The following is a 26724-nucleotide window of genomic DNA, read 5'->3' on the forward strand; positions in this document are numbered from 1 at the left end:
CTGTCCACAACCTAGAAGGCCTGTCAGAATCACCTCAGAAGCAAATACAAATAGGGTCATACTATCATTCAAGTGTTAGGGCTCTCAATCAGTATTTCTCTCTATGGACCTCCAGCTTGACTGTCCAATACACCCTGCCTATGCCGATCACGTCGACAGCACCTCCATCCGCCTCTTAAGATTCTCTCGGGACGAAAATGGACATTTCACTGGGCAGCTTAAGAAATTTCGCTTGGAGAGTGCTCCCCCCTTCTACTCTTTATCATATGTATGGGGTAAGAAGACATTCTCGACAGGCATCACCTTCGGGTCGGACTGGCTACTCGTATTGACGAGTCTCGCTCCTTTCCTCCACATGATCTGTCAACACAAAGATTTCTCTGATAAGGATTGGTGGTGGATCGACTCAATCTGTATGAATCTTGATAATGTTGAAGAAAGGGCAACGCAAGTGAAAATTATGGGTGACATTTATCGAAGAGCTAGTAGAGCCATTATTTGGCTCGGGAAAGAGAGGGAAGAAGAAAGTGATTGTCTCGGTGCTGTTGAATTCTTGAAACAGATTGCTGATCTCAAATCCGCGCTCGAAACCAGCGAAGTCCTCCGTGAGCAAATCCGCGATAAGAAATTCGCTGTTCAATGGGATGCTGTTGGGAAGCTACTAAGCAGAAGTTGGTGGACAAGAGTATGGACATTGCAAGAGTTTATTCTGCCTCGCGAGGCTAAGTTTTACTGCGGGTCGAGTAGCATCAGTCGCTGCAACTTCAAGTTAGCGATGTACAGCATTCATCTTTGTAAGAGCCATGACCACAAGCTAGTCCCAAGACACGCCTTTGATGCTGCTTGGAATCGACGGCGGATACACCAGTGGTTTACCAAGTCCAACGGAATAAACCTCGTTGCTACGATGGCGTACCTAGGTAATCACGGTGCGACAGACTCAAGAGATCGCATTTACTCCGTACTCGGCATTATAACGGACCACGACCGCCGTCTGGTAGGAGATCCTGAATACAAGTCCGGCGTCGAACAGGTCTTCGCAAACCTAGTACGATCTTTCTGGAATGAGTATCACAGTCTAGATATCGTTTGCTTCACACATATCTTCAACCGATATGCCGGGAGTCTTGACACTGATGCGGTAGAAGTGGTGCCGTCATGGGCACCAGATTGGCGAGCCTACGTTCAGTCTTCGCCTGTTCCGCTGATGGCAAGTCAGAGTGCGAGCGAGCACATTGGGAACTTCCGCCCGCTAAATTCGAGGGACTACGAAGCTGCGTACGATGCTCCTGGCTCCACCTTACGTAACCGGGCGAACGTCAGGTTCTCCCACAATCTCAAAGAAATGTGGTGCGATGGGATAGTTCTCGACTGGATCGACGGTCTCGGTGGTCTTGAAAACTGCAAAACTCGTTGCACAAGTAATGCTTGCAAGGAGGCCGGTCATACGCCTCAGCAAAGCTTGCAAAGGCAGCGCACCAATTTCGGGACAGGCCCAGGGCCTATTCAGCAAATTGAAGCCATTGCTCACTCCCTCGTTCTCGACCGCGAAGACAAGTACCTCCGAAATCGAGCGCCTCGACACTTTACTTCCGACTTCCTTGTCCTTTGCTATTCGTGTCTGAATGGCGAAAATGTCGACCCCTTATTCTCAGCATGGTTCACGCAGAATAGAGATCTTCTTATATACGACGGATGGAGTCTTGGGTCAATTATGACCTACATTCTCGAATCTCCAGAGCCATCGACGTTTTCATTACTGCCGTCTCCCTCGATACAGATTCGATCTTCCGGAGATGGAGATCCATATGTTGAAAAACCAGATGAAGCAGACAATTTCCTAGACCGCTTCAAGGACACTGTAAGACACAAATCCCGAAGACTTATGGTTACAAGGAATGGGTATTTTGGAATGGCGCCTTGCATGGCTCAACGGGGCGAAGTGGTTGCAATTTTGTTTGGGTGTAGTATCCCCCTTGTGCTTAGGAGCGTGGGAGTTAGGGAAGCGTGGCAGGTAGTGGGAGAGGCATATGTGCATGGGTTCATGGATGGGGAGTGCTGGCGACTTTTGGATGATAAGGAGAGGAGTGTTAAGACTTTCAGACTCGTTTAAGAGGATAAGAAAACCTTGAAGCCGAAATAAATGAGTTGAGAGGCCGATATTATATATCATTTACTTTGTACTTGCTGTCATAGAATTGCTGAATACATGCAAACTTGTGGAGAGCATCCATAACCGAAAGAGGAAGTTCATGCCCAGCCAATTGGCGAAACCTCGGCTAGTCACGCTGGTCTTCAAGCTCAGCTCCAGAAATCATCGCAACTCAAACACGAAACTGGATCACCACCCCTCACACAATGCTCGTCTCTCTGACCGTCGGCAAAGTCGACGCCGGTGTCGCCGTACTACTCACAGATGATAAACGCCTTGTATGCCCTCCCTTCCTTCCAATTATCTTCCCCAATATCCACCTTCACACAGGCACACCCCTGCCATTCACCTACCACTTACAATGCCTTAGATCGAATTCCCCTCCATCCTCCTTCCGCCAGATATTTCCTCAGGCAGCATTGTCGACATTACGGTCGCACGAAACCACAAATCCGAATCCGAAGCCTCCTCTGCCTTCCACTCGCTCCAATCCACCATCTTTCGCACCTTCGGCCAGCGCTCGCCGACGGCGCCTATCCTCCGCTGCCGAAACGCGACGCAGACCTCCGTAGTGCTGGAATGGGATCCAATTGACATTGCGACTGCCGAGCTGCGCGGCCTAACGCTATATCGCAATGGTAGCAAGGCAGGCACGATACCTAAGCCGACGGAAGTCCACAGCACGAAATTGAGTGGCTTGGCTGTGGACACGGAATATGTGTTTCATCTCGTTTTACGAACTTCGGCTGGCACGTATACCAGCGACAAACTTAAAGTGCAAACGCATAAGATGACGGATTTGTCTGGAATTACCATTACTCCTGGCCATATGCCAGCCGCGCTGCGCGAGAGTCTGCAGACGACCGTGGAGCGCATTGGCGCGAAGATTGTGGATACGGTCAGGATTGATACAACTCATTTCGTGTGTACAGAGGGACGAGGGCCGAGCTGGGAGAAAGCCGTAGAGAACAATATCCCCGTCGTGGTGCCAGATTGGGTGAAGGGATGTGAGAGGGAGGGCAGGATTGTGGGGGTGAGAGGATACTATCTCAACGCGGATCCAAGACTGAGGCAGATTGGTCCTGGAACGGTCCAGCAACACCCTTCACCACAGCCGCAACAGCAGGTTCGAAGCCCGATAATGAGCCCCAGGACGGAGGTCACACCACCGACACCCGAGAGACCAACGAGAGAGAGGAGTCAAGATAGTGAGAATGCTGCTCCCCCTCCACCGCCACCGAAGAACGATGTGGAGGATGAGGAGAGTGAGCCAGAGACGCCACCGGAGCCGAAGACACACGCTGAGGAGCAGAAAGTCAGGACCGAAGACCTGAAGCCCGGCACCGAGGAGACGGACGAGGATGAGAGCGAGGAGGAAATAGAGCCTGGAGCTAGTAGTGCCGCGAAGGCAGCTGAGGCCGGTTTACCTGTCAGGAACAAACCTGGACAAGCAACTGTGGAAGACGAAGAGGAAGACCGTGCAAGTTTCCACGATGTAAGGCTCTGATTAGAGTTTGGCGTTCATCTCATCCCAGTGGATCTTCTATAGGCATTAGGGTTGAGCGTTCTGCGGGAATAGAAAGCGCTGTTGGGGTGTTGGGACTTGTAATTCACCCTGGGGCGTAGAACAGGCAGGAATTTTATTGAACTATCTATATCTCTCCGTCAGCGTACTCTTACTTCCAGTCCATAACTTCTCTTGAACAAGAAATAATGGTAAGTAGAATTCTAGGTATTCACATATTTCCTATATGAGGCCCTCCTACTTTGCCGTTTAAAAGGAAAGACTAATTCCGGACCCTCAGCGAATCTAGAAGCCAAAATTATCTAGCCGGAACAACTATGACTCGATCGAATACCATCAATCATTCTAAATTGGAAATAAAATAAAATAAAATAGAAATTTCAACTCAATTAAAAGGAAAGTTCTGGTATGGTCCGTGAATGTGGGGGGCTATGTTACAGGCACACGTCTAATATGCAGGGCCATCTCTGCAAGCCTAGGACATGGTAGTTTTTTTGCTACTTTCCCAGCAGAATTTAGGAAGCAGATAGATCTTATAAGTGCGGGGATGTAGGGTGGTCTAGAGTTTTCAAAATGAGGGTGGGGGAAGTGGACTGGAAGAGGGGAGGGGGTTAGGAAGGAAGGTGGGCATTAGTTGGGTGAGCAGTTGCATGTCGAGTTGTTGCAATTTATCAACTCTCTACGCTTATATGGAAGAATTCAAAAATGGGGTTTGTTGTGGTGGGAATATTTAGACAGCCGAAATGCATCGACCCGTAAAAGGAGGTCGACGTGAGAGGTAGTGGGAGACATATTGAGCCTTACAGACTAGTATCTAGGCCCTTCAGGGAAGAGAGAATAGAATACAAAACCTAACCAGAGTGAGGATTAGTATCAGTCCAGATATCTGTACCTGCAAAACTGGTAGTCTCAATTGGCATCGAACCTAGGAATGGTCTAATTAACGCTAATCCCAGATAGGCAAAGTTGACATTAGACGCGTGAACGAGTTGGTTAGCCCTAAATGGTGCGATTTACGACCCCTCCACAACTCTACACTCGTCTCCCTATCCTGAATGGGAGCTATGACGCTTGTTGCATGATTCGCAAAAGGGTGGTTTCTCAGCAGTAGGTTGGAGTCATCGCGGCAGCTCAGTTGGTATGCACTCAATTAGGAGAAGATGATGTCGATGGGTGGTGTTGATCAGGCTTGCAAAGGTCTATAAAAGAGCCCTGATATTTCACGGTTCTGAATGTTGCAAATCTCATCACTTCTTGAGTCAATTTTCTTCCTGAAGAGCCAAACAACACTTCTTTTAAACCCTCAAACTCAAACTCCAAAAATGTCTTTCGAGCCAACTCCATTTTATATCTCCATACCCCAGGAGAAGTTGGATGACATCCAAAACCGCGTTAAGAACTACCCGTGGGATACTATCACCACATACGATCCCTCCTGGAATCCCGGTCCTCCACCAAATGAACTCCGTCCCATATGCGACTACTGGAGCTCCAAATACGACTGGCGAGAGACGGAGAAGACTATTAACAGCCTCCCACATTTCAAAGCCAATGTATCCACCATGGACATCCATTTCATCCACGAACGCGGCAGCGGTCAAAACCCACAACCTCTCCTCCTCCTCCACGGCTGGCCATATTCCTTCATCAGCTATACTCATCTCGTCCCTCGGCTCGCACACCCCGAACGCTATGGCGGAAAAGAGGAAGACGCGTTCACTGTCATAATCCCAAGCTTCCCCGGCTTCGCATTCTCTTCAATCAAGGAGCCACTTTCCCCACGACAAGTTGCTGGCATCATGAACGATCTCATGACCTCCGTCCTCGGGTATAAAACATACATAGCCCACGGTGGCGACTGGGGCTCCTACACATCCGATCTCCTCGGCTTCCACTACCCCAATTCTTGCATTGGCGTGCACATCGGTGGTAATAGCAGTGTGCGTCATTACGGCGGTGCGGCCCACAGCGGAGAATATGTCAAGGATGCAACGGACGCTGAAATTTCATTCGCGAAACTTGAACACGGGATTTGGCAGACGGAGAAAGCGTACAACCTCATTCAAAGCATTCGGCCCTTGAAACTAGCTTATGCAATGATGGACTCCCCCGTTGGTGTCGCAGCCTGGATCCTCGAAGCATTCCACGTATGGGCGGATCTGCGAGGGAAGAGTTTGACTGAAGTGTTTGACGTGAAAATATTGATAGACGAAGTCATGATATACCTCGTCACCAACACGTTCAATACGGCAACCTGGATCTATGCTGCGGATTGGAAGGACAATCAGTGGACATTGCCTGAAGGCAAGAAAGTCGAGGTTCCGACGGGATTTATTGCGTCCCCGGATCCGGTATTTCCGGCCCCGCCACGAGAAGTACTGGAGAAGAGTCATCGTAGGATTGTGAGGTGGAGGGATGTGAATGAGGGTGGACATTTCTTATTTTATGAGGGTCCGGATGTAGTGGTGGAGGAGTTGATAGAATTCGGGAAGGTGGTGAGGGGGTTGAGGATTGAGTAATTACGTAGTTGTAAGAGTTGAATTGACTGTATATTGGTGTGTGCAGAAAACAGATATATGGGACAGCCTTTGTATGCTTCTCGATTTAATAATGCCCGTAAGTATGGACACGTCTCGCGCCTTAAAACAACCTACCTAAATGACGAACGAAAGATACAAAGTAGAAGAAAGAGATCGAGCCCACAAATATAGGTAATCAAATAATAAGAAATAGAAATTCAGAACAGCACCTGGCAAATAGGTGAGCAGGCATTGACGGAGCTCCTAGAACAAAAGAATGGTCTGCTCATGATGAGATGTGGGAGAGAGGTTCGAGGGAGAGAGCCTCCGCTCAAGGCCCTCATACCTTTTTCTTCATACACATGTCCAAATTCCTAGACTTGGTTTGCTTGGTTTGCTCTTCCGCGCCCCACTGCTTCTTATGAGCCTTCCATGCTTCTTTCAGCTCTTCCTTCTATTTCGGACCCCCCATACCCCCCATACTACTGAAACCTAATACGATGCATTTCTCCTTGAACTCCAACAATCCTAGTCTTGAGGAACATGCGCTTGGTTGTTCTGGACTAAGCATATCGTTGTTCTCGATTCCGTCGCACAATATTCCCTCTGGACCCTTATACCTGTAATTAATGTCTATAACGATCTAGTGAACAGGAAAGTCTAATGAAACCGAGAGAACAGATTGGTTCTTGTTGATCATTCGGAAACCGCCTAGATGATTGATTGGCCTAATGCCCCCGTGTCTTAGGATAGCGTTACACTTTCGCAGTAAGTGGCCTTGGGCAAAGACTTCGATATCGCGCAAAGACCCGAGCAGAGATCCTTCGGTGCCGTACTTTACTTGTTTTTCGCGGATGTAACACGCTGTGAGATGCTGGATATAACAAAGCCTTGGGGTGCTAGACAACACCTTCTTCTCCTACTATACCGAGCCTAAAGCACACGATCTGATCAACTCGTTTCACGTTCTTTGCATTTTCCTCTGAGGCTTCTTATAATTGCTTGCAATATTTTATCTCTCGGCTTCTCTTCTGGCCCTTGTCCTCATTGAAGGGGACATCAGTCAGACTTGTCAAGAAGAAAAGTTTGCGTTTCCAAAGTCCAACTTGCCTTGATCAACTACCTAATTGGGTTAATGATCTTCCTGTATAGGGCTGCGCGTCCTAAATAGGCATAACGTTTCTCGCTGACAATGAACTTAACTTGCTTGTTGAGAAGTCTAAACATAGATATTTACGAAGCGCGTTGTGAGATTGTTGGGAGTGCGTCGAATTATAAGTTGGTTTCTAGTCTTTTCTTGAGTGAAGACTAGAGACTAAACAGAGAGTCTCTGTTATTGCTCTCTTTCTAGAGTTCGGATACATGCGGTCTTGTGACTTCGGAATCCAGGGAGGTCCTCAGAGACTCTAGGGGATTATCAAGAACTTTATTCCCAATTCTGTATATAGACTTCTGGCTTCGTACTTCGTAGCTATGAAGGTAGCTAGATCAGTGCCAAACGAGAAGCTTCCACTGAGGTTATGCTCTCCCTTCCTGCTCTCCAATGATGTATTGACTTTTTTGTTTGAAGCGCAGGTATTTCGCCACTAGCGCTTTCTGGCTTAGAATATGGAGATTGAGATAAGGTCACCTTCCCAGATGAGAGAAATGCAACTGAAGGCGGACGAACTTGGAATACTAAATGCAGGTGGTTCCAATCTCGGAGCCTACGAATAATCCCCTATGAGAAGTTCCCCAGAAGTCGAGCGTCTTTCCGACCCAGGGAGTTAGGGAGTGAGGGATACAAATACACAATACTAAGGTGGAAGAGTACATCTAATCCTAGCAAACTATTGGGTGATGGAGGTTGTGATTATTGCTCATGGTCTCACGGGGAAGTCGTTCGTGGGGATTTCATAATTTTCATTCATACTAACTGTATCCCAAACGTCCAAGGTTCCGAAGTATCACAACCCTTTGCGCAATATCAACTACAACTCTAGCACACCTTCCTCGAACTTCCATAACGAACCCGCCTTTTCTCCTCTGGGTCTCTCTAAGATCAACAATTCTTCCCGCGTTAGGCAGTCTAATAAGCACTGCGATTGTCCAGTCGTGGTAATCAGGACCTTAAAATTGTCACGACGTAGCATCTCTACAAATTGGGCTAGGAAGGAAGAAGTGCTCGCGTCGTCTAACCACTGCAGCCCATCGATCACGCAGAACAGTTTTCCGGGGAGTATATCCTGGACATCTCGGAATACACTAGTGAGATGATCCCAGGAGTGTACACTTCCGTCAAGTTTTTCAAACCGCTCCTTAGAAAAATCCTTGGAACTCTTGAATTCTGGAGGTGCCAGCTCAATCATCTGGCGTAGAATTCCATAAAATAGCGACATCAACCCTTGCATCTCCAGTGTGTTGCCCATTTGTAGCCTTTCTCCGCGTTTCAGTTCGCAGAAGTAGGAAACGAGAGGGATATTAGACGCTGCAGCGAAGTCGATGAATTTGGCCGCGAGTATGGTCATCGGGTTTTCGAGTTCATCCCTCGAGGAGAAGTCGCGGGAGGCGATGGACAATATAGGAAACGAAGAAAGTTGCCTCGTCCATTCCGCGAGACAAGAGACGGCTTCTGGATCTACTGGGGTAGGAACGAAGAGGTCGCATTCCAGCCGGACACGATCGCGTTGAAAGAAGTCTTCAAGGGAGGCTGAGTTGAGATGTAGGTCGTCTCGTGACTTATTCGCACCTGGATGTTTTGTCAATCCGTACGCCCTGGGCGTTTCAGTTGTCTTGTGGAAACTGTACCTTGTACTGCTCTGGGATTCATAATGTGCTCGCTCTCCAAGTCGAGAGATACTAGCTTGTATCAGCGAGGTGTGACATGGGCTTGCTAAGCTTGACTCACCATTCCCTTTTTCGGACTGAGCAGAGTCTGTGAGGAACTTTACGATGTTACGATATAGCTGAGCAACATTGTTTTTTACCTCCTGTTGCTCAACCCTCTGCCTCTCGATCTGGTCGGCGACATGTTGAGCATAATACATTGTCTCAGCGTGCGTTCTCATTACCCCTTCTAGTCCTAATCTCAAATCTTTCCTGGTCTCCTCAACTGTCAGTCTTGTTACTCGCTGCTCCGCCATGAGATGCTGAGCAGCTTTTCTTTTGATTATCTCGGACTTGCGCTTGATGTTATCAATCTCGCACTCGAATTCTTGAAGGAACCTCTCATTAAAAGAGTCCATCATTCTTTTTCTTCTTTTTTTCATGTACCAACTCAGGGTGTCTGTAAGAAAGAGAAAGATGTGGGCGTAGAGGTCCGCCACGGCGCGTTGCATCGCTTCTGTTCTGAAGAGCTCCATTTCAACCTCGCAGTCCGCGGAGTGTTCACTGATCATCCATAGGGCTTGGGAAAGCTCCTCAGCAATATTTTCGTGATTTACACTTGCCTAATCAGAATCAGCCGTGATTAGCGTCTCCTATTGTGATGGTTCACCTTGATAAGAGTCGTAATCGTGCCGGCAAAGATGGAAACATATTCGTTTCCTTTCGGGATAGTCTCAAGCATATTGCTATGTCTATCAAGTGCGCCACAGAGGCGATGAAAATACGTTATAGCTTTACCCCTTTTGCCCTTGTCTTTTTTAGCTTGCCATACCTTCCCTGCGTCAGCCACCATGCAAATCACGCCTTGCATGGTAGGTTCAGAGGCCCCCACGTCAACTCGATCTTCTTTTGAATTCCCCCGTTGGAATTCAATCCATTGTTGTCGAAGTTTCTCCGCTTCCACAGAGAGGACGGCGGTGATTGGGTCACTTCCTTTCTTTCAGTGCATTACCGGTATGTCCATGGGCACTTATCACATACCTCTCCGAATAGGGTTCGAAAAACCTGCGCCATGGCTCGATTATATCCTCTAATGAAGGCTCCTCCGTACTTAGTATACGTCCTAGGGTATGTGCATCGCTTGTTGGAGGGAGGCGTTCTTGGGCGTGGAAGCTGTATATCCGAACTACTTTGCGTGGCCCTTCGATGTCTTCCATTTCTGATCCGTCCCAGTAGGAATTTTGTAGGATGAAGAAAACTTTTTAAGCAGGTTGGGAACCCGGTGGATAAGGCTGAAGGAGCAGTCATTCACGGATATCTTCTATTTTGTAAGCGCCAGGCAGACACCTGAGTTAAGCAACTTGCAGCAAGCTGTTTGGGGGTACACCCCTCATTGGAGAAACCCCTCCACAATTCATGCAGTGTAACAGAAAAACGAATCAAAGGATCTTCCTGGCTGACTGATCATCAGCTGTGTTGGGGGCGAAGCACTTTCCGGACGCAGCCTCGAGCGGCAACAGGAGGCTGAAAGTGCTAAGTCCTTTATCTTTTGTTGCTAGCCTTCGATAAGGAACCTTCAGCTGATCCATCTCTTCTCTAGCCTTATCACGCACTTTGCGATTATTGACTATTTTCCACCACAATGGCTGTTGAGATCATGGCGAACGAAACGATCCAGACAGTACCGGCCCAAGTGGAAAAACCAGAAGCAATCAAAGCAAATTTTAGGGATACACAGAAGGGTAATGTACAGAGTCGTATCAAGTTCCGTGTCGAATATGTCGAAATTTCAACGGGTAGCGTAATCCACCGATATGAGACAAAAGGCCTGAATTATGAGGACGAGACTTCGAGCGCCGAACAAACAGTGTTTGAGATCGTCACCACGATCAAGACTGCTCAAAAGTCGACTGTGGATGAGGCTAACTTCAGACTTCCTCCTGCTGCAAACGTCTCTTCGGTCAGCATGAGTATCCTTTCGGGTGCAATCATTCACGCTCTTCGTTCAGTAGTTCAGTACTACCCTAGCCAAGACCTGTCGAGTGATGTTATCAAAATTGCGGCACCTTATGCAATTTTGGTGCACCACTACGATGAGTTGATGGAATATAGGGAGAGGCTCCGGCTAGATTCACCGAAGGAAGTCTGTTACAAAGAAAAGGATGCCTATGAGCACCTCGGCATACTCAAAGCGTTCCTCGGTGAGCACATAATGCCTGCAGTTGAAGAGGAGAGAGCCCGGAACCGGAGAGGATATGGGACATTTGACATGCTATGGGTACCACTCAAACCTGGGGTCGCATTCCAGGGTCCTTGGGCGGATAACGCAGAAACCTGCGCGGGAATCATGCACTCTGTTGTCGGGGGCAGCTTTGAAACTCCACCTAGGGAGTGGACATTCCATTATTGGACCCTCGATTATAACGGTTCTCTTGTTGATCGTCGTCTACGAATCGCCTCTCTCTCAAAGTACGATGGTGAGCGTCTGAGCCTAGTGACACCGGTTGATATGAGAGCATCCCCGCGAGAGAAAGAGGTTGAAATGCTTATTGAGCAAGGGAAGCTATACTGGAGTCTTCTACGCAAACAATGCCGATATTATAAGGGGAAGACAGAGACATTTCCACATAATGAGGTGAGAGGATCGATATTTAACACGGTTTGATTAGTTCGACTGATCTATTCTCTGTGCTAGGTTGACGGACTGGTGATGGTGGACATGGATGCTTACTATGAAGCAATGCCGGCCATGAGGCCCCGGTTTATGGGCAGTTCTGCAGACAATCGTACTTGGATCTCCGACTGTACCTGCTCTGTTTGTAACCAGAGAAGGGATGCCAGCCTCGAAAAGCACACTGCAATGTTTGAAGCGTACCAGCAACTCCCCCCTAAACTCGTGGACAAATTGGACGACGATCAGTACCTGTTACTCCCTGGGAGCATATGGGCTTTCATATTCAGAACAAGGACCTGGGGTAGGAGATAATTCTAGCTCAAAGTACGTCAGTTTTAACGACACACAGAATTACTCAATGTCAAGAGCTTCTCTGAGCCAAGATTCGAAGAAGACATGATCGACCATCTCGTTATGGACGAAAAGCGTGTAACAATGCTAAAAGCACTTGCAAAAAGCTTCATACGGCTCAACAAATTTGGCGAAAAGTCAGATAGAGAGCCATGGTCTGCGGATTTCGTCAAGGGCAAGGGCAGCGGGCTGATATTCCTTCTCCATGGAATGCCTGGAGTTGGCAAAACTTGCACTGCCGGTGAGTATTAATGGGAGCATCAGAAACTACCGATGCTAATTTATTCCTAGAATGCATTGCCGCTTTCACAAGCCGGCCTCTCATGGTTCTGACAAGTAGTGACATTGGAACGAGCGCACTAGATGTCGAAAGGAATCTCATGGAACACTTCAAAAGAGCTCGCAGCTGGGGGGCAGTTCTTCTAATTGATGAGGCAGACGTTTTTATGGAGCGTCGCACAACTGCTGATTTAACCCGTAACAGTCTTGTAGCTGGTGAGTTTAAGCACCCAGCGCAATAGGTGATCTTACTTATCCGGCTCCTAGGGTTTCTCCGCGCTCTTGAATTCTACGACGGTATCTTATTCCTTACAACAAACAGAGTTGGTTCTTTTGACGATGCATTCATCTCTCGGATCCATGTCCAACTGTGGTATCCGGATTTCGACGATGAAGGCAGGCGAAAAGTGTGGCAGACGTTCATCGACAAGCTCCAGCGGGAGAGGGGTGATTACATTAGGCCGAACATTGACGCGAAAGAATATCTCGAGGGAAAGGAGCTGAAGTCTCTGAATTGGAACGGAAGGGAAATCAGGAACGGTACGTAAATACATATGACCGCCTCACGTGACCCTTACTGAGAGGAGCCAGCTTTTCAAACAGCTGTCGCATTAGCAGAGTATGAAGCAACAAAGGACCAAGAAGGCAAGATCATCTTGACTGATAAACACCTCAAGTCCGTAGTGGAGATGTCCCGTGACTTCAAACTCTACCTTCGGGATCTCCATCATGGCGATGAAGGAAAACGGGCTGAGCGAAGGATGGAGAGATTGGATAGGTGATAAGATTACAAGAACGAAGATATTAATACAGTGGTGAACACAGGTAAATCAGCAAAAGTTACGTTGTCTTGAATGGTTTTCGGTGGCCGCGGAAGCGCGAGGTTACTACCTAACAATCTCTAAACCAATCAGATAACCTTAACGCACAGCCTAAGCGGAGAGTACTAGCAAACTGAGATATTTCAATATTAGAAACCCAAAAGGAGTATTCAAAAGGCTTAGCATCCACCTCTCATTTGTGTACTCCCTAGGACACTCAACATCTGATTTTGAAACTCTACAGCAAGCTCTTACTTCTTGCTTAATATCCTATACCGCAGCGACATGATTAAAATCTGTACGGTTGAAGCTCCTGTCTAGCAACGAGAATATGAAACAGAATTCTTTATACGCCCCGCCCAAAGGTGGAAAAAGCTTAATTAGTTCACAGTATGCTCCTGCGAGACGCCTTTCGAAATGTCTTAAAATATCTAGATCTCCGCGACGGTAGGTTGGAATGAGACCTTAAATTCAATCGACCATACCTGCGAGCGAATTCTCAGCGTGAAACCTTGAAATGCCTCAACTCCTACTTATAAGTGAGGACCAAGTAAAAAATTTGACGTCACAATTACCTAGATTCCGGCCTGAAGAGCTGTGATTTCGAGCTTCATATTAGCCTACTAAGTGAAGCCTTGATCTTCTGTGTCTTCTCGTGCAAGATTTGAAACTGAATGGAAAAGTCCCATTTTAGCCCGAGAACGCCTTGGGGCATCTAGGTGTTCGCAATAAATAAATCCAAGCTCACCCCTGAAGTCTATGTTATCGAACCCGTTTCTTATCCAGAAGGCAATGCCCCCTCTTAAATATCTCTCCCTACATATGGATGTCTAACCTTCAATTAAAGTCACCATCCATCTTTCCATATCTGGAATGAAAACCATCCACTGCCTTCTCTTCCAGAGTCTGCTCTGAGCGTGCTCTTGGTCGAACAATTCCTCACATGAACTCGTATGCCTAGTACTAGAGCATTTGTGGCCGAAACTAATGGTCCAACAGCAGAGTGTAAAATCATCTGAGTCCATCGGACCAAATGTCCGGTGACGGGAAGGCGGATTCTCTTACCAATCGTGGAAAGTATACAAGTGGTGGAGGCAAATGCGTATTACCAATCTAGGAAAGTACTCTGATCAAACCACACAACTTGGGCGTTTGGGCTATGGATATCGCTCACAAGCAGAAGGCGTTCTCAGGTGATATCATGTTGACTAACTAGATCCGACCTTTTCGACTAGCATAAGCGATCATGGCGCAGCTCACCACCAGCCCCAAAATCATGAGATCCAGGGTTCTCTCCTATTCTCGGACTGCAAGACATGGAGTACAAGTACAATACCCAGCTCAGGTGTCTACTAGAACTTGTGGCGCCTCCACACCTGTAGTGTGGCTGCTCGTTCGAGTCCAACTGTTCAGGATGAATGCCCTGACAGGTCATTCATTCATGCAACTTTTCGCACATACAAGGTCAGGTTATTCTCTTCTAGGAGAATGGGCTGCTTCCCATTATTCGGCTCTTCTTCCAGTTGTTGCGGCCATTACATCTCGCAGTGATTGCGTCCCTGGCTCCTCATTACAGACCTAATCTCACCGAATCCTTTGAATATGTACCTCCCCTTCAACCTGAACGATACACTTGCAACTGGATGGGTGCCTGAACCCCATACACGCGGTACATGGAGCATTCTTTCCTCATGTCTGGTTACTATTAGTCTTTGTGTATGGGCTGCTGTACATCTCAATGTACCTAGATATGGCGAAAGTCGCTGGAGGCCGTGGTTTCGAAGGTTCTATTGGCTGCTTATTGGGCTTTTCGCGCCCGAGATTGTAAGTCCTGTACCTAAGTCCTTCGCCTCTTCCTGTTCTAGCCTTGCAAGGAATTGACACGCTAACAACTTAGGTTGCATACACCGCATGGCGTCAACGAACATTTGCTTTGGTTCTAACGAGAGATATGCGACAAAAGCTCAACGAAACTCCATACATCCGGACGTATGCCCGTATTCTTTCCTTCATAAGTACATATAGCCAAAGACTCCTGGAAAGTCTTCCCTCCTTCCCGCGCATGAAAACCCTTATGAGGAAATTTCACTTCATGCGTAGAGCGCAACCAGAATCTAAGGTATGGTTCGCGGGATGCTCGCTTTGAATTCAACAACCATGCGCTATTGCTGACAAAATGAAAACAGGAGGATGACCAAATACTGAAGCGGATGAGTGAGCTGCGTAGAAGGCAAGCATGGTCGAAAGGGCACAGGCCCCGGAAGTATGAGTGGACTCATGTCCACAGCCACTACGCCCAAATGGGAGGGTTCGCGTTTGACCTAACCAGATACGCTCACCATTTTGCACCAGGTCCTCGAGTCTCCCAGCGTATCAAAGATGAAGAGACCGCAGCTCATGGTTTCTATACTCGTAATCCTGTGACACCGAGCGTCCCGGGCTCAGAAACCGCCGGACCTCTCTTAGCTGAGCGGAGCGACACGATCGCGGATACACGTGGACAAGAAAGGCCCGCCATTTCAGTTCAGACCACCAACCCACGAGCTCATATCGACAACAGCCCCGTCTCTTCCCCACCCAGTTCTGCCCCAGCAAATGACGATCTCGATGCTCCGCAAATCCCGAAACCCCGTTTCTTACCATCCGTGTCCAAATATCTAAAGGCCCTCCTAGCGGACATGCACTTTGCACAGAGAAATGATAGCGCAAATGTATCTTCCGTGCATGAGACAGTGGACTCGCACTTCGAACGTTTAACAATCACGGAACCCGGCCTAATATTGTTGGCGGAGTATCAGCCGAACGCAATCCCTGATCTGTCGATCGAACAGATAGAAGATAAAAGCAAAGCGAATGGACTAACGAAAGCCTTGGTCTGCCTCCAGGCACTATGGTTCTGCGTACAATGTATCACCAGAATGTCCTTTGGCCTTTCTATCAGCTTGCTGGAGTTGAACACATTTGGTCACTCTGTTTGTGCTCTTCTCATCGCGTTCCTCTGGTGGCACAAGCCGTTGGATGTCTCCGAACCGTCCCTCATTTCAGTAATCGGCACGGAAATGGAAGAGCTTTATGCCTTTATGTGCATGGCTTCTAGACTAGAAGGACAGGAGAAGTTCAACCTGTTTAGGTTTTCCCCTAGTGATTTCCCCTTCAGATGCCCTGAGCCGTTTTCTTTTGCCAAGGTACCGCCTACAGATCTTGCTCCTATTGCTGATCGATACTGTGAACTAAGTAAGTCAATTCTTAACATAAAGGAACCGATGGGACAAGAGGAGGATAGAGGAAGGGAAGCAGGAGTGAGCCAAGCTGTACGTCATGAAGGTCACCATACAAGTGAAGTAGATTCAAGGTTGCGGTCAAATAAACCTTTAGAGAAGGATTATATGGGAGGAGAGAATGCTAAACCTCAAGAAAGCCGTGTGTCTGGAGAGTATTGGAGATTAGAATCTGATGCAAGAGTAGGTGGCCACACAGGAGGAGAGAACTCAGGGGTAGGCAATCAAGAAGTCGAACAGAGTGCGAGGCCAAAATTAAACCCGCAAGAAGAAACCGGAGAGCATAATGCAGGATGGGAAGCTCAAAGCATCACAACAGAATATAACCGTGATTTTGCGAAAAGGTGAGATGGTCTCCACAAATGGTTCCACGTCACCTAAAATCGATCGGGCAGAAGCTGACTTCTAACGAGTTCAATCAACAACCACGCTCCTCAGCCACTACTATATGGTTTTTTCAAGATCTGGGAGGGAGAGATGTTGTACGGATTCAAGCTTCATATGAGGAAAAGGCTTGCCCCAGAAAACTTTGGCATCAAGCATCAAGATCGTCCGTACCTACTTTTACGACCGAGAGATGTTACGCGATGGAGACTGGCTTCACAGGCAATCGAGAGACATGGCTGGTATACTCTCAACAATTACAGCGAACGCTTTGTGAAGCTACCCATGTTTGCCGAGGACTGGCTCGAATGCGACTTGGTGTCACTTCGAAAAAGCAACCATGCTCCCGGATTCATCGTGCTTGGCATCAAAAGTAAGGACTGGCTTCTATACTTTGGAATGACCGCTGCTTGCGCCATATACGGCGGAATGCACCTCCTCGCTTGGAATGCCCACTTCCCGAGCAGAACGGAGTCGGTGCTTTGGCGCCTGTCAAGTATCGCTGTTGCCGGATACGGGCCTGTCTATTTACCTCGTATGCTTTACATGTCGCTGCAAATACTTTTAGCCAAGCAGCGCAGGCACAGAGATCAACGGATAGCATGGCACTGGTGGCGGGATAAGAGTGTGGATAATGGGCGCTGGTACAAGATAGTGGATGAGACTGCCGCTTGGATCTACCTTATCTGGCTCGGCGCATATATCGGAGGTTATTTCCCGCTTTATTTCCTTTCCCGGGGATACTTGGTCGTTGAGTGCTTCACCAATCTTTTCCATTTACCGGATTCGGTTCTCCAGACTCCGAATTGGAGTCAGTATTTCCCTCACATTAGTTGAGACGCTTTTGTTAGATTCCATATCTTCCATTCATTCCTATATCCAGTCATACTATCTTGCTGTCCAACACCAGGTCTCCTCTCCTCTTCCACAATGCCGCCATTCAAATCATTGTCCGAGTCTCTTGGGTTTTGGCCATTGGACCCAAGCAAGTAGAGCTCGGCAACAAAGATGTTCTGTCTACTCTACCCACACAATCTAAGCAAGGAGCCTGAGCCAAGTCCCTCATACTGAAAGCCTATAAAGGCTACGGTGGAAGCTTTGTACCGTGTTTCTGCAATATTCATTGCGTCATCGCATAATATAGTCTCTGTAACTTGCTACTTGTAGCTAAGAATTTAAGAAGACCATGATAGATGCAAATCACATCAACCATAGTTACGTATACGTCTCCACTTAAACATGGCAAGCAGCTAGATGGAAGAGTGCCTTTTAGTAGTGCTACAAAGAAGTCGTGGCACCCTTATAAACTATCCTACACATTACAGGAGTGGACGTTCCGATTTCAGGGGATTGACAATGTGGTAATTGCTAAGTACATGATTTAGAGGTTTTATCATTACACCCTATTTCCAGAATACGTTTCAAATACTCCTTTAAGTTCTATGTGCGTACAACCAAGGCTATTCTCTACCCTCAAAATTAGTTGCGGTAAGAGTCCTCTTCCATAAATTTCAATCCATTCCATCCCACTAGCCCACCGTAACCCCCTCAAAGAACATTCTATCAATCCTTGTCCCAATCACCATATATGCCCTACGTCTAAATCCTGAAATTCAGATAACGTCCCTTAGCCTTGCATTCGTTTCTATCCCTCTCCGCTAAGAAACCACAAATCTTCTTCGTAGTAATCATCCTTATTATTGCTCCTTATAACTAACCCCTTGGAAGTACATATCCAAACTTTGAATTTTGAGAAAAGCGCTTTCTGGGAGAGAAGGTGAGGTTTAATTTGAGAATGGTGTAGATCAGTGCATTGGTGAAATCGTCAACGTTACAGTGACTCTGAGGGTGAGAGTGAGGAGCAATCAGGGGGAGTGGGGGTTTGTTCAGGCGCACGGGGATATATTGGTCGATTAGAAGGCCCTGGGAATTGATTCGGTCTTTGAGGTTAGAGAATGGGGTGGATGTGGGCTGGGGTCCTTGTGGTGATCCTGGAGGTCGAAGATACGTTGCTTTGTAGGGTTTAGTTTGGAGAATAGGGCATGAGATTAGATCATGCAGCGGATCTTGGCTAGTAGCTAGGCAGGCTATGGGAACGAGGGTGAGGGGTGAGGGGTTTGGGGGGAATCGCGCGCTAGACCTTCGAGATCAACTTTGGAGGAGATTTATAGGCGGCGAAGATGTGGGGTCTACCGTGGCTATCGGCTTTGGACCTGGGAGCTATTCGGGAGTAAAGTGACCTGAATGCAGTGTTGAATGCTGTGGCAATATCGTGATAAGCGTGCTCCCAGGATGTGAACTTGGAAAGTCAGAGTTGATTTTGAGTGCATGGGAAATTTGCTGTTGGCGGAGTCGTTTAATATACTAGCCGATACCTAGAGCATCTTGAATTGTTCCGACGCCCTGCCGCCTCAACTCTTATGACGGTCCGTGACAGTAGTGATGAAGAAGGGATTGAATAACATGGGGCGGACGAAGCGGGACAACGGCGGGTGGGGAAATGTGAAAACGTGAATTACAGCCTTCACGCGCTACTATCTAGCTAAAGACAGGATCAAGTCGCACACTGATCCTGAGCCAAGCTAATCATGCAGCAACGACTTCAACTCACGTGAACTTCAGCTGCGTCAGTGATATTTTCCTGATTAGATCGCAGAGGTCCGGGCTTTAACTCTGCACATTAATGAAGAGGTTGCTCCAAACTCCACATATTTAGTAGATATATATTCGGGCACAGTGCCAACGACATGACAACACCTCAGAAGCAGGTCGAGATCATTGCTAGTGGAAGCATTGTGAAATCGAGATGTCGATATTGATGTTGACACATTCCCCGCACTAGCCACGCAACTTCCACCACGGGGCAATTCCATCATTTCGACTCATATTTAGTCAGATCCTTTCAACGCAGCCCTATATAAAGCGAAACACTATACTCAACGACCTTCATGTCTCTGAATTACTATGTTAAATTTTTACTAGATACACAATGTCTTCAAACCCCAACCTCAACAACAGCCATGCCCTCATTATCGGCGCATCTGGCCTTATCGGCTGGTCTGTCGTAAACCAGCTCCTCCAACCATACCCCCCATCGTCCCCATTTTCAAAAATCACAGCTCTTGTGAATCGTCCCCTAAAACTCGGGGATTCGTTTTGGCCAGAGCCAGGACCTGGACGACCGGAATTGGAGCTGGTGTGGGGAGTGGATTTATTGGGTGCAGGTGAGGAGTTTGAGGAGGTTTTGAGGGAGAGGGTGAAGGATGTTGAGGGGGTTAGTTGTGTGTTTTACTGCGGTAAGTCTAGTACCAGAAAGCGGGTTATGATGTTTGGTTAAAGATTGATGCTGATGGGTGGATGTAGCGTTTAAGCAGGAGGACGATGAGCTGAAAGAAGTCGATGTAAATGTCGGCATGATGCGGAGAGTCGTTCGTGCTGTAAAAAAGCTGTCTTTGAATTTCAAATTCTTTGTGTACCCTGGCGGAACAAGAGTGAGCCGGCAACCCCCTATTGCTCTCCTCATTTTTCATTGGAGTTGACTTTCATCCATCAGGGTTATGGCATCTACCGTTCTGGTGGCATCTTCATCGCGCCTCTCGTAGAATCCATGGCCGACACCCTCCCCTCAGATTACGCGCAGACAGTATCATATCCGCACTACCGCGCCCTTCTCACTCAAGAAAGCGACGGCCAGAACTGGACATGGTGTGAGCTATGCCCGGACGCTATCACCGGCTTCACTCCAAACGGAAGCGGGTATTCTCTCGCTGGTCACTGGGCCGTGTACCTATTTACCTGGAAACTTGTTTACGGCAATGGTGCCGAAATCCCGTATCCAGGTACAAGAGAAGGGTATGACTCTAAGTACACGGAAACGAGCGCTAGGACGCTGGCGAGAGTGGGAATCTATGCGTATCTGCATCCGGAGGAGTTTAGAGAAAGGGTTTATAATGTTGCAGATAGCGGGACGCCTGGTACCATGAGAGAGCGGTGGCCGCAGATTGCTCGGTGGTTTGGATTGAAAGGGGTTCCACCACCAGTACTGGCGAGTGCGAGCGACCAGAAACCGGGAGAGTTCGTTCGGGAGCACCAGGGGAAGCTAAAAGCTGCGGGTGTGAAAGGTGTGGATATCTGGCACTCGCAGCAACTGGATAGCTATGGATATTGGCTGTCGTTCGACCGACAGCTTAGTTTGAAGAGGCTAAGGGAAGCGGGATTTAAGGAGGAGAGGAAGCCAGAAGATGGGTGGTTTGAGGCTTTTGAGGGGTTTAAGGAGGCAGGGATGATTCGGTAGAGAACCTTACCAACCTGCCAGTCAATCAATTGAACCTTCCCAATCAAGCAAGAGATAACAAATTTCACCGATCATCTAGTGTTTTGTTGTCTGAATATATTCATTGTTATGAAAAAAAAATATCTGACTAACACGTAACACCAATTTCAACACAACATTCTCAACTTCCCTTATTACTACGCCAACCTCAGTGCGAGTTGCATCATTTTCAGAGTCACTCTAGCATTGATAGAGTGGGACGGAGAGGATGATGGCGAGAAAAGAAAAGTGCAAATTTAACTATTAAGTATATTATGCGTTGCATCGCAGGGCGCCTAGTGAGAGGCTTGTCGATAAGCATGGTGGCTGCTATGGTTCAGGGATGCAAAGCCAACACAGGGAAATTGCCCATATTGTAGGACAGGCATCGAAGAAAAATATTAGCACAATCGATGCCGCGAGAACCAGCTCCGTGCGCAAGCTGATTCGTATAAGTGACGAAGAGGAACATACAGGATTACATCAAAGCAAGGAAATTGTGGATAGAAAGAAAAGCGTTAAACACAGGAAGGAGTTCCCAGGTCTGTAAATCCCTAAACGCCAACGCTATGCATAGATATACACTATAGAACAACAAGAAAAATATTTTCCGCTCAAGCGCTAAAAAGGGCGGTGTAAATATGAACGAGAAGGCGGATGATAAGGATCCATCCAACTACACTTCTTTCCAAGATCCATCGACGGGTTTCCTTGCCAAGCCTGAATATTGCGGCTCTGATGCGGGCTGGTAGGCTTGATATGATTGCTGGCCTGGATAGGAGGGTTCTGCGGCTTCATAGGTTTGCTGGCCGGGATACGCAGCTGGTGGCTCGGATCTTGTTGACGCAAGCGCATAGCCGGGTGAATTGGATTTAGCGGAAGGAGGGAGGCCAAAGGTATCGTTCCGATGCAGACCAGGGCTGGGCATTTCAACGATCTCCCTTGAGTTCACAGAGTATCCGTATCCCTGACCAACCCCACCCCCATTATTTGGCGGGCTAGGTCTTGCATTTGGCCTGTCGTATGGTTGATTGTTGTTTTGGTTTGGAGAGCGATGGCCATACGACTGGTTTTGGGCATATCCTCCGCCAGCCACATAGACTGGTGACAAGGACTGGGCGGGAGACCCGCCGCGATAGTTATCCTGGTGCTCGCCGTATTGCCTCCCGTACGGGAGTGGGCTACTCTGAGGGCTGCGGTGTGGAGGGCCGCCCGCTAGTGAATTGGCCTGGTAGCCGGGCGGAAATCCGTAGCTATCCTGAGTCGGCGAGCGCTGCACAGGCGACCTGGCCGGAGACCTCCTCGGCCCTCCAACAGCTGCTGCGGCTGTCACGGTGGAATCTATGACGCTTCCGTTTTGATTTAGCCTGTCCATCTCCATGTCCCCTTTTTTCTCTGGCATGACGGTTTCCTCCACATGCACGCTTCTCGCTTCATTCCAGCTCGGCATAGCTGGTAGCGCATCCTCGTTGACCGGCTTTGAGCTATCGAACCTAGCGTATTGGGGTCTTTCAGGCTCGGGCGCGACCTTGTGTAGAGGGGCAGAGGCAGGGGCAGGGGCAGGGGCAGGGGCAGGGAGAGGGGGAGGGGGAGGGGCAGGAGCGAAGGAGGGAGCAGCGTGTGAGCGATACTGCTGGTTGACGGGCCGGGTGTCAGAGGGCGGGGCTGCGGGATACGATGGAGGGTATGCTGGAGGGGCTGCGCTGTTCATTCGTTTGTGTCCTGACCTTCGACTTGAAGGCGTGCAGCAAGAACAGCACCTGAGGCAGCAGCACGCGCATTCGGCGCCGCAGCAGATACATCGAGCAACGCAGAAGACAATGGAGAGGATAATGAGGGAGCCGACCACTATGCCGACTATGACTGGCCACCTGTCGAAGCGTGAGTGGCAATTCTAACATAGACTTCATTAGAGCGCATACTTGCAATAGGTCTTTGCCATGCACTTGTCCCACGACGAGAACGTGTCTTTGACATCGCCCACGGGGTCGCGGGTCGCTAGCAGAGACGGCATCTTCACGGTACAAGACGTATAGCGAGTGTGAATCGCGTGGAAACAGCCGTCAGTTAAAGGCAGAGGTGAAGGCGCAAAAACGGGAGGCTGTGTCAATGGGCGGCTCTGTTGGTGGTGGTTGGGGGTGCGAGGCTGGCGTGAGGGATAAAGATAGATCAACAATCTGCGACAAAGAGGCACAGGGAGGTGTGCGCCGCATGTCTCGTGGAGAAGCGGAGGAGCAAAGGAACGACGAAAAGCGAGCGACAGGAGAGATGAAGAGCGACGTTGCTGATGACGCTGGACTGAAGATCCAGTACAATCAAGGCCAAAGTTCAACCTGAAACGTCCCTGGCCTGTGGCATCCCCTGCTGCGGAATGGCGGGTGCGTGACCGCCAAGATGAACGGCGCCGGGAATGGCTGAGCAACGCGCGGCGATCTGGGGAACAGAGCCGCCAATCATCGCCTCACGACTCCTCCACCATTCACCAGCATCTGCAGTCCAATCAAACCATCATCGTGGCGCGCGAGAAGAAGTTCTCTCGTGATTCATGCTTCCATACACCATGGATGAAGACCAGCCGGTGGCGCCGATGACACTGAGATATGCCTCTCGCTCCATCACAGCCCCTCCTGTCTCGACTCAGGTTCAGTTCAGGGGTGAGGCTCGGCAAGATATCCAGTCCACCATCGACGACTAGTCGTTCGTTATCTTAGCTATGGAAGCCTAATGATGTAGGAATTACTACCGGGGTGGAAACGAGGCCCTCATCAGGGTGAACAACTTTATCTAAATGAAAGTACCTAGTATGCAAAGACGCAGGGAGAAAGTTACCCATGTCATCACAGCTCTTCCCCTTCATGACTTAGAGAGCCTTTTTTTCTATTTCTTAGTCTTCCACCGCCCCCTTCTTCTCTGTATTGGATAGTAGATCCTTCTACTCGAACTGCAACACAGTGCGTCTTTTTTAACCAGCAAACTCATTTCTTCATACCAAGTGACCCCGACCTGCAATCTTCTCTAGCAATAGCTGGAACGGGATTTTCTCCCTTCGAATAGTCCTTGGGATCTTCCAAGGCTGTCTTGAATGCATACTTTGCCAGAAAGGCAGGTCGGATTCCCTCTAAAGAGTATCAAGCATGCACAAGAGCCAACATAGATGTAAAATCAGATATCCGGGCACCCTTCGAGCCTTTGCCAAGGGAGCCGAGAAATTCATGCATCTCAACAGAAAAATTTACGGCGTCATGGATTTGTATCGATCGGCGACCATGCGCCAATTCCAGGACAGGTGGTTGCAAATCCAGTACCCAGCCCTCACGGTTCAGGAGAGTATGCTAGCAATTATGAACACTCATGGCGCAGTGGTATTAAACTCACTGTTTCACTGCTCCCTAGAGCAAAAGAAGTTAATCAAGCTTGCAACGTTTGCACTCACGATCAGGACTCGCTGGACCGCCATGAACCCAGACCAGAATCAGCTGGCAGACCTTAATAGCCCGCTCCGACAATCTTGAGTCGTGGGTCATTCCTATAAGCTCTTCAATTTGCAACTTGTTAACTCTTGGGAAGTTCCAAATGTACGATATATTCGTACCCATCATTCACGAAGCCGTCAATCGTCACATGTTGCGCACCGTTGGACGGCGGTTCACCCCTGAAGCTCAGCACATAAACATTCACGAAATCTAGCACCTGAAATATCAAATTCGAGACTGGCGAAACCTCAATTGCGGAAGAAGTAACAATAGACCCGAAGAGGAAATAACGTTACCGGGAATATTAAACAGGGAGACAAAGATGACTCACAAATGCTAAGAAAATACTGAGCGGTATCGATGTTCTCTTCATTGATGCGATTCCCGAGACTCCAAACTGCATTCCACTCAAAACGATATGAGGGGCCCCGTTCATATCCCTTAGCCCAAGGCTATGTTTCCGGGTATCGAGGCAGTCAATGGCCAGTTCTTCGACATCTCAAGAACGCCACAGCATAAACGAGATGACCTTGATCTCCTCGGATACTTTCTGAATATAGAGAGACGACCAAGATCATACGTCCTTGCTCCTAGTCTAATTGCTACATGCAGCCAAGAATTCTTAATTGTTCCGTATATCGAATTTCGATTTCACACTCTAGCGCCTTTCTTGAATCGCTTCATAGTTCTTTTCGATCACTCAAAGCCATAATAATAATAAGCACAAATTAACTTCATTTGCGGAACCCCACCAGGAGGTCCTACTATTATGCGTTAAATATCACTTACCTTTCTTTCATCCTGCTCATCCTCTCTTTTCTCCCTACTCTTCTAAACTGGCCGAATCACCCCCGTACGATCAAACTTCTCACTTAATAGCGGCTCACTTATGGCATCATTTGCAGGAGTAGATCTCTGCCTATCGGTTGTTAGCCTTCCTTATGCTCAAGCTCCGCTCGGTCCGGATGGGGCAGTATGGAGAGTTTTTGATGCGGGTCCTTGATTTCGACTTGAGAGGCGGCCCGAGGAACGCTGAAGAAAACATACAGATCAATGCTTATAGCAACGCGGGGCAGGAATGGAGGTGCAGGTGGAGGGTCGACGGGGCTGGTGCAATGGGAGGATCTAGACCGATAATGGAGTCCTCATGAGTGTGCCCGCAGTTCCAAGGCCGGACGGGGCTCCTCGTATCGACGCGAGTGCGAATGTGAGGCCTCAGGAAGCCGCATACCTCATTCCGAGGCACTTCGAGACTCACTGGCACAGCCCGAGGGTTCATAGTGGAAATTACCCGAGTATGAATCCTCAGTTCGACGGGAATCGTAGTGGTAGCGTCCCCCCGGTGTCACGAAACACCCCATCTGTAGTGCAAACATGCTCGAACCCCTCGCTACTCCTCCGTACACGTGATTTGTAGCTGTACATAACGGTGCTTGGTAGTCGCAGTTCGAGCGTGCAAACCCTATGGCTGTGACGGTTTGGCCGCCCTCGCTACTGGTGGTCGTGAATTATTGTACAGAAAATCCTTTCATAACCATTCCAAGTCTATGCCGAATATTACCACTATCTAGGCCACTCCAACTGCGTGTTGCTTTCGAGTGTCCGATACTTTACGCGCCCAACTATTCGGCTTCATTCCATTGTCTCTAATTCCTGTATATCAAACTAGGTTAGATACACAGGTCATTGTAGAAGAATGTTCCCACCTAAGGATCCTGAAATTCGTCCCCATAACCTTATAATCTAGACTATTACCCCCGCTATAACCATAAGTTCGCCTCCCCGCTACTCAAGGAAAAGCGCTATAGAGCTAGCATTAAAGTATCTTGCTAGTTCTGGGAAAAGTCCTTCTGTGATCCCCCAGGCTTCTCTCTGCTCCTGAAGAAGGTCTATTACATCTTTTCCACTCTGTGTTTCTCGCTGTGACCTTTACCACCTCCTTTGCAATCTTAATCTTGCCTCCTTGCTGCTAAAAAGAAGGCGTAGCACTTCTTTTCGACGCTATACGTCCCCTTTTCTCTGTGTCCCTACAAAGACGTATCACTTCATTCCCGCTCTGTGTTTCCTGCCGCGGCCTTGATCACCTCCTCTGTACCCTTAATTTAGCTTCCTCGCCGCTGAAGAAGAAGGTCCATTACTTGTCTTCCCTTC

General features: G+C 48.3%; 11 protein-coding genes across 11 annotated transcripts in view; 6 read left to right on the forward strand and 5 right to left on the reverse strand.

Annotated features, from left to right (window-relative positions):
- Positions 1–33: 33 nt before the first annotated feature.
- On the forward strand, positions 34–2153 carry BDR25DRAFT_346406 (uncharacterized protein). Its single transcript, XM_033694144.1, has one exon. The coding sequence runs from the start codon at positions 104–106 to the stop codon at positions 2111–2113; it is 2010 nt and encodes a 669-aa protein (XP_033541672.1). The 5' UTR covers positions 34–103; the 3' UTR covers positions 2114–2153.
- A 183-nt stretch (positions 2154–2336) lies between these two features.
- Positions 2337–3838, forward strand: BDR25DRAFT_295987 (uncharacterized protein). Its single transcript, XM_033688883.1, has 2 exons — positions 2337–2430; positions 2523–3838. Exons 1-2 carry the CDS (start codon positions 2359–2361, stop codon positions 3657–3659), a joined length of 1209 nt encoding a protein of 402 aa, XP_033541673.1. The 5' UTR covers positions 2337–2358; the 3' UTR covers positions 3660–3838.
- A 1161-nt stretch (positions 3839–4999) lies between these two features.
- On the forward strand, positions 5000–6196 carry BDR25DRAFT_241194 (alpha/beta-hydrolase; the record flags this gene model as incomplete). The annotated part of the gene is made up of 1 exon (XM_033685735.1): positions 5000–6196. One exon carries the CDS (start codon positions 5000–5002, stop codon positions 6194–6196), a length of 1197 nt encoding a protein of 398 aa, XP_033541674.1.
- Positions 6197–8119: 1923 nt separating this feature from the next.
- Positions 8120–10278, reverse strand: BDR25DRAFT_271045 (uncharacterized protein). The gene is made up of 5 exons (XM_033687236.1): positions 10043–10278; positions 9672–9990; positions 9084–9624; positions 8984–9034; positions 8120–8924 (listed from the first exon to the last, which is right to left on the reverse strand). Exons 1-5 carry the CDS (start codon positions 10216–10218, stop codon positions 8167–8169), a joined length of 1845 nt encoding a protein of 614 aa, XP_033541675.1. The 5' UTR covers positions 10219–10278; the 3' UTR covers positions 8120–8166.
- A 312-nt stretch (positions 10279–10590) lies between these two features.
- On the forward strand, positions 10591–13454 carry BDR25DRAFT_295991 (P-loop containing nucleoside triphosphate hydrolase protein). The gene is made up of 6 exons (XM_033688884.1): positions 10591–11636; positions 11697–11976; positions 12025–12267; positions 12318–12521; positions 12573–12845; positions 12897–13454. The coding sequence occupies exons 1-6, from the start codon at positions 10644–10646 to the stop codon at positions 13085–13087; spliced, it is 2184 nt and encodes a 727-aa protein (XP_033541676.1). The 5' UTR covers positions 10591–10643; the 3' UTR covers positions 13088–13454.
- BDR25DRAFT_361061 (uncharacterized protein) lies at positions 13238–14404 on the reverse strand (the record flags this gene model as incomplete). The annotated part of the gene is made up of 10 exons (XM_033696350.1): positions 13238–13342; positions 13403–13563; positions 13612–13637; positions 13674–13713; positions 13751–13841; positions 13898–13942; positions 13978–14110; positions 14157–14239; positions 14268–14314; positions 14350–14404. The coding sequence occupies 10 exons, from the start codon at positions 14402–14404 to the stop codon at positions 13238–13240; spliced, it is 786 nt and encodes a 261-aa protein (XP_033541677.1).
- Positions 14405–14440: 36 nt separating this feature from the next.
- Positions 14441–17960, forward strand: BDR25DRAFT_295994 (uncharacterized protein). The gene is made up of 4 exons (XM_033688885.1): positions 14441–14950; positions 15024–15245; positions 15313–16748; positions 16818–17960. The coding sequence occupies exons 1-4, from the start codon at positions 14729–14731 to the stop codon at positions 17623–17625; spliced, it is 2688 nt and encodes an 895-aa protein (XP_033541678.1). The 5' UTR covers positions 14441–14728; the 3' UTR covers positions 17626–17960.
- A 1794-nt stretch (positions 17961–19754) lies between these two features.
- On the forward strand, positions 19755–21093 carry BDR25DRAFT_271051 (uncharacterized protein). Its single transcript, XM_033687237.1, has 3 exons — positions 19755–20084; positions 20152–20279; positions 20342–21093. The coding sequence occupies exons 1-3, from the start codon at positions 19778–19780 to the stop codon at positions 21080–21082; spliced, it is 1176 nt and encodes a 391-aa protein (XP_033541679.1). The 5' UTR covers positions 19755–19777; the 3' UTR covers positions 21083–21093.
- A 683-nt stretch (positions 21094–21776) lies between these two features.
- Positions 21777–23114, reverse strand: BDR25DRAFT_241235 (uncharacterized protein; the record flags this gene model as incomplete). Its single annotated transcript, XM_033685738.1, has 2 exons — positions 21777–22971; positions 23023–23114. The coding sequence occupies 2 exons, from the start codon at positions 23112–23114 to the stop codon at positions 21777–21779; spliced, it is 1287 nt and encodes a 428-aa protein (XP_033541680.1).
- Positions 23115–23984: 870 nt separating this feature from the next.
- Positions 23985–24696, reverse strand: BDR25DRAFT_318835 (uncharacterized protein; the record flags this gene model as incomplete). The annotated part of the gene is made up of 5 exons (XM_033691774.1): positions 23985–24010; positions 24090–24218; positions 24279–24432; positions 24476–24489; positions 24534–24696. 5 exons carry the CDS (start codon positions 24694–24696, stop codon positions 23985–23987), a joined length of 486 nt encoding a protein of 161 aa, XP_033541681.1.
- Positions 24697–26570: 1874 nt separating this feature from the next.
- BDR25DRAFT_396495 (HET-domain-containing protein) overlaps positions 26571–26724 on the reverse strand; it is a gene marked incomplete at its 5' end in the record, with an annotated part of 2566 nt that continues 2412 nt past the window's right edge. Inside the window, one exon of the mRNA XM_033698437.1 lies at positions 26571–26724. Within this exon, the coding sequence (XP_033541682.1) occupies positions 26676–26724 (49 nt within the window). The 3' untranslated portion in view covers positions 26571–26675.

This window comes from Lindgomyces ingoldianus (genome assembly GCF_010093535.1).
Source record: "Lindgomyces ingoldianus strain ATCC 200398 unplaced genomic scaffold BDR25scaffold_42, whole genome shotgun sequence".
NCBI classification, from domain to species: Eukaryota; Fungi; Ascomycota; class Dothideomycetes; order Pleosporales; family Lindgomycetaceae; genus Lindgomyces; species Lindgomyces ingoldianus.

Coding starts and splice junctions, on each gene's coding strand:
- BDR25DRAFT_271045 (XM_033687236.1), bottom strand. CDS start 10,218: ATGGAAGACATCGAAGGGCCACGCAAAGTAGTTCGGATATACAGCTTC. Junction 9,991..10,042: donor TTCGAACCCTATTCGGAGAG/GTATGTGATAAG, acceptor AAAGAAAGGAAG/TGACCCAATCACCGCCGTCC. Junction 9,035..9,083: donor TCAGTCCGAAAAAGGGAATG/GTGAGTCAAGCT, acceptor GATACAAGCTAG/TATCTCTCGACTTGGAGAGC.
- BDR25DRAFT_295991 (XM_033688884.1), top strand. CDS start 10,644: ATGGCTGTTGAGATCATGGCGAACGAAACGATCCAGACAGTACCGGCC. Junction 11,637..11,696: donor AGACATTTCCACATAATGAG/GTGAGAGGATCG, acceptor TCTCTGTGCTAG/GTTGACGGACTGGTGATGGT. Junction 12,268..12,317: donor TGGCAAAACTTGCACTGCCG/GTGAGTATTAAT, acceptor ATTTATTCCTAG/AATGCATTGCCGCTTTCACA.
- BDR25DRAFT_271051 (XM_033687237.1), top strand. CDS start 19,778: ATGTCTTCAAACCCCAACCTCAACAACAGCCATGCCCTCATTATCGGC. Junction 20,085..20,151: donor TAGTTGTGTGTTTTACTGCG/GTAAGTCTAGTA, acceptor GGGTGGATGTAG/CGTTTAAGCAGGAGGACGAT. Junction 20,280..20,341: donor TGTACCCTGGCGGAACAAGA/GTGAGCCGGCAA, acceptor TTCATCCATCAG/GGTTATGGCATCTACCGTTC.
- BDR25DRAFT_346406 (XM_033694144.1), top strand. CDS start 104: ATGGACCTCCAGCTTGACTGTCCAATACACCCTGCCTATGCCGATCAC.
- BDR25DRAFT_295994 (XM_033688885.1), top strand. CDS start 14,729: ATGTACCTCCCCTTCAACCTGAACGATACACTTGCAACTGGATGGGTG. Junction 15,246..15,312: donor GAGCGCAACCAGAATCTAAG/GTATGGTTCGCG, acceptor AAATGAAAACAG/GAGGATGACCAAATACTGAA. Junction 16,749..16,817: donor AACCGTGATTTTGCGAAAAG/GTGAGATGGTCT, acceptor ACTTCTAACGAG/TTCAATCAACAACCACGCTC.
- BDR25DRAFT_295987 (XM_033688883.1), top strand. CDS start 2,359: ATGCTCGTCTCTCTGACCGTCGGCAAAGTCGACGCCGGTGTCGCCGTA. Junction 2,431..2,522: donor TCACAGATGATAAACGCCTT/GTATGCCCTCCC, acceptor ACAATGCCTTAG/ATCGAATTCCCCTCCATCCT.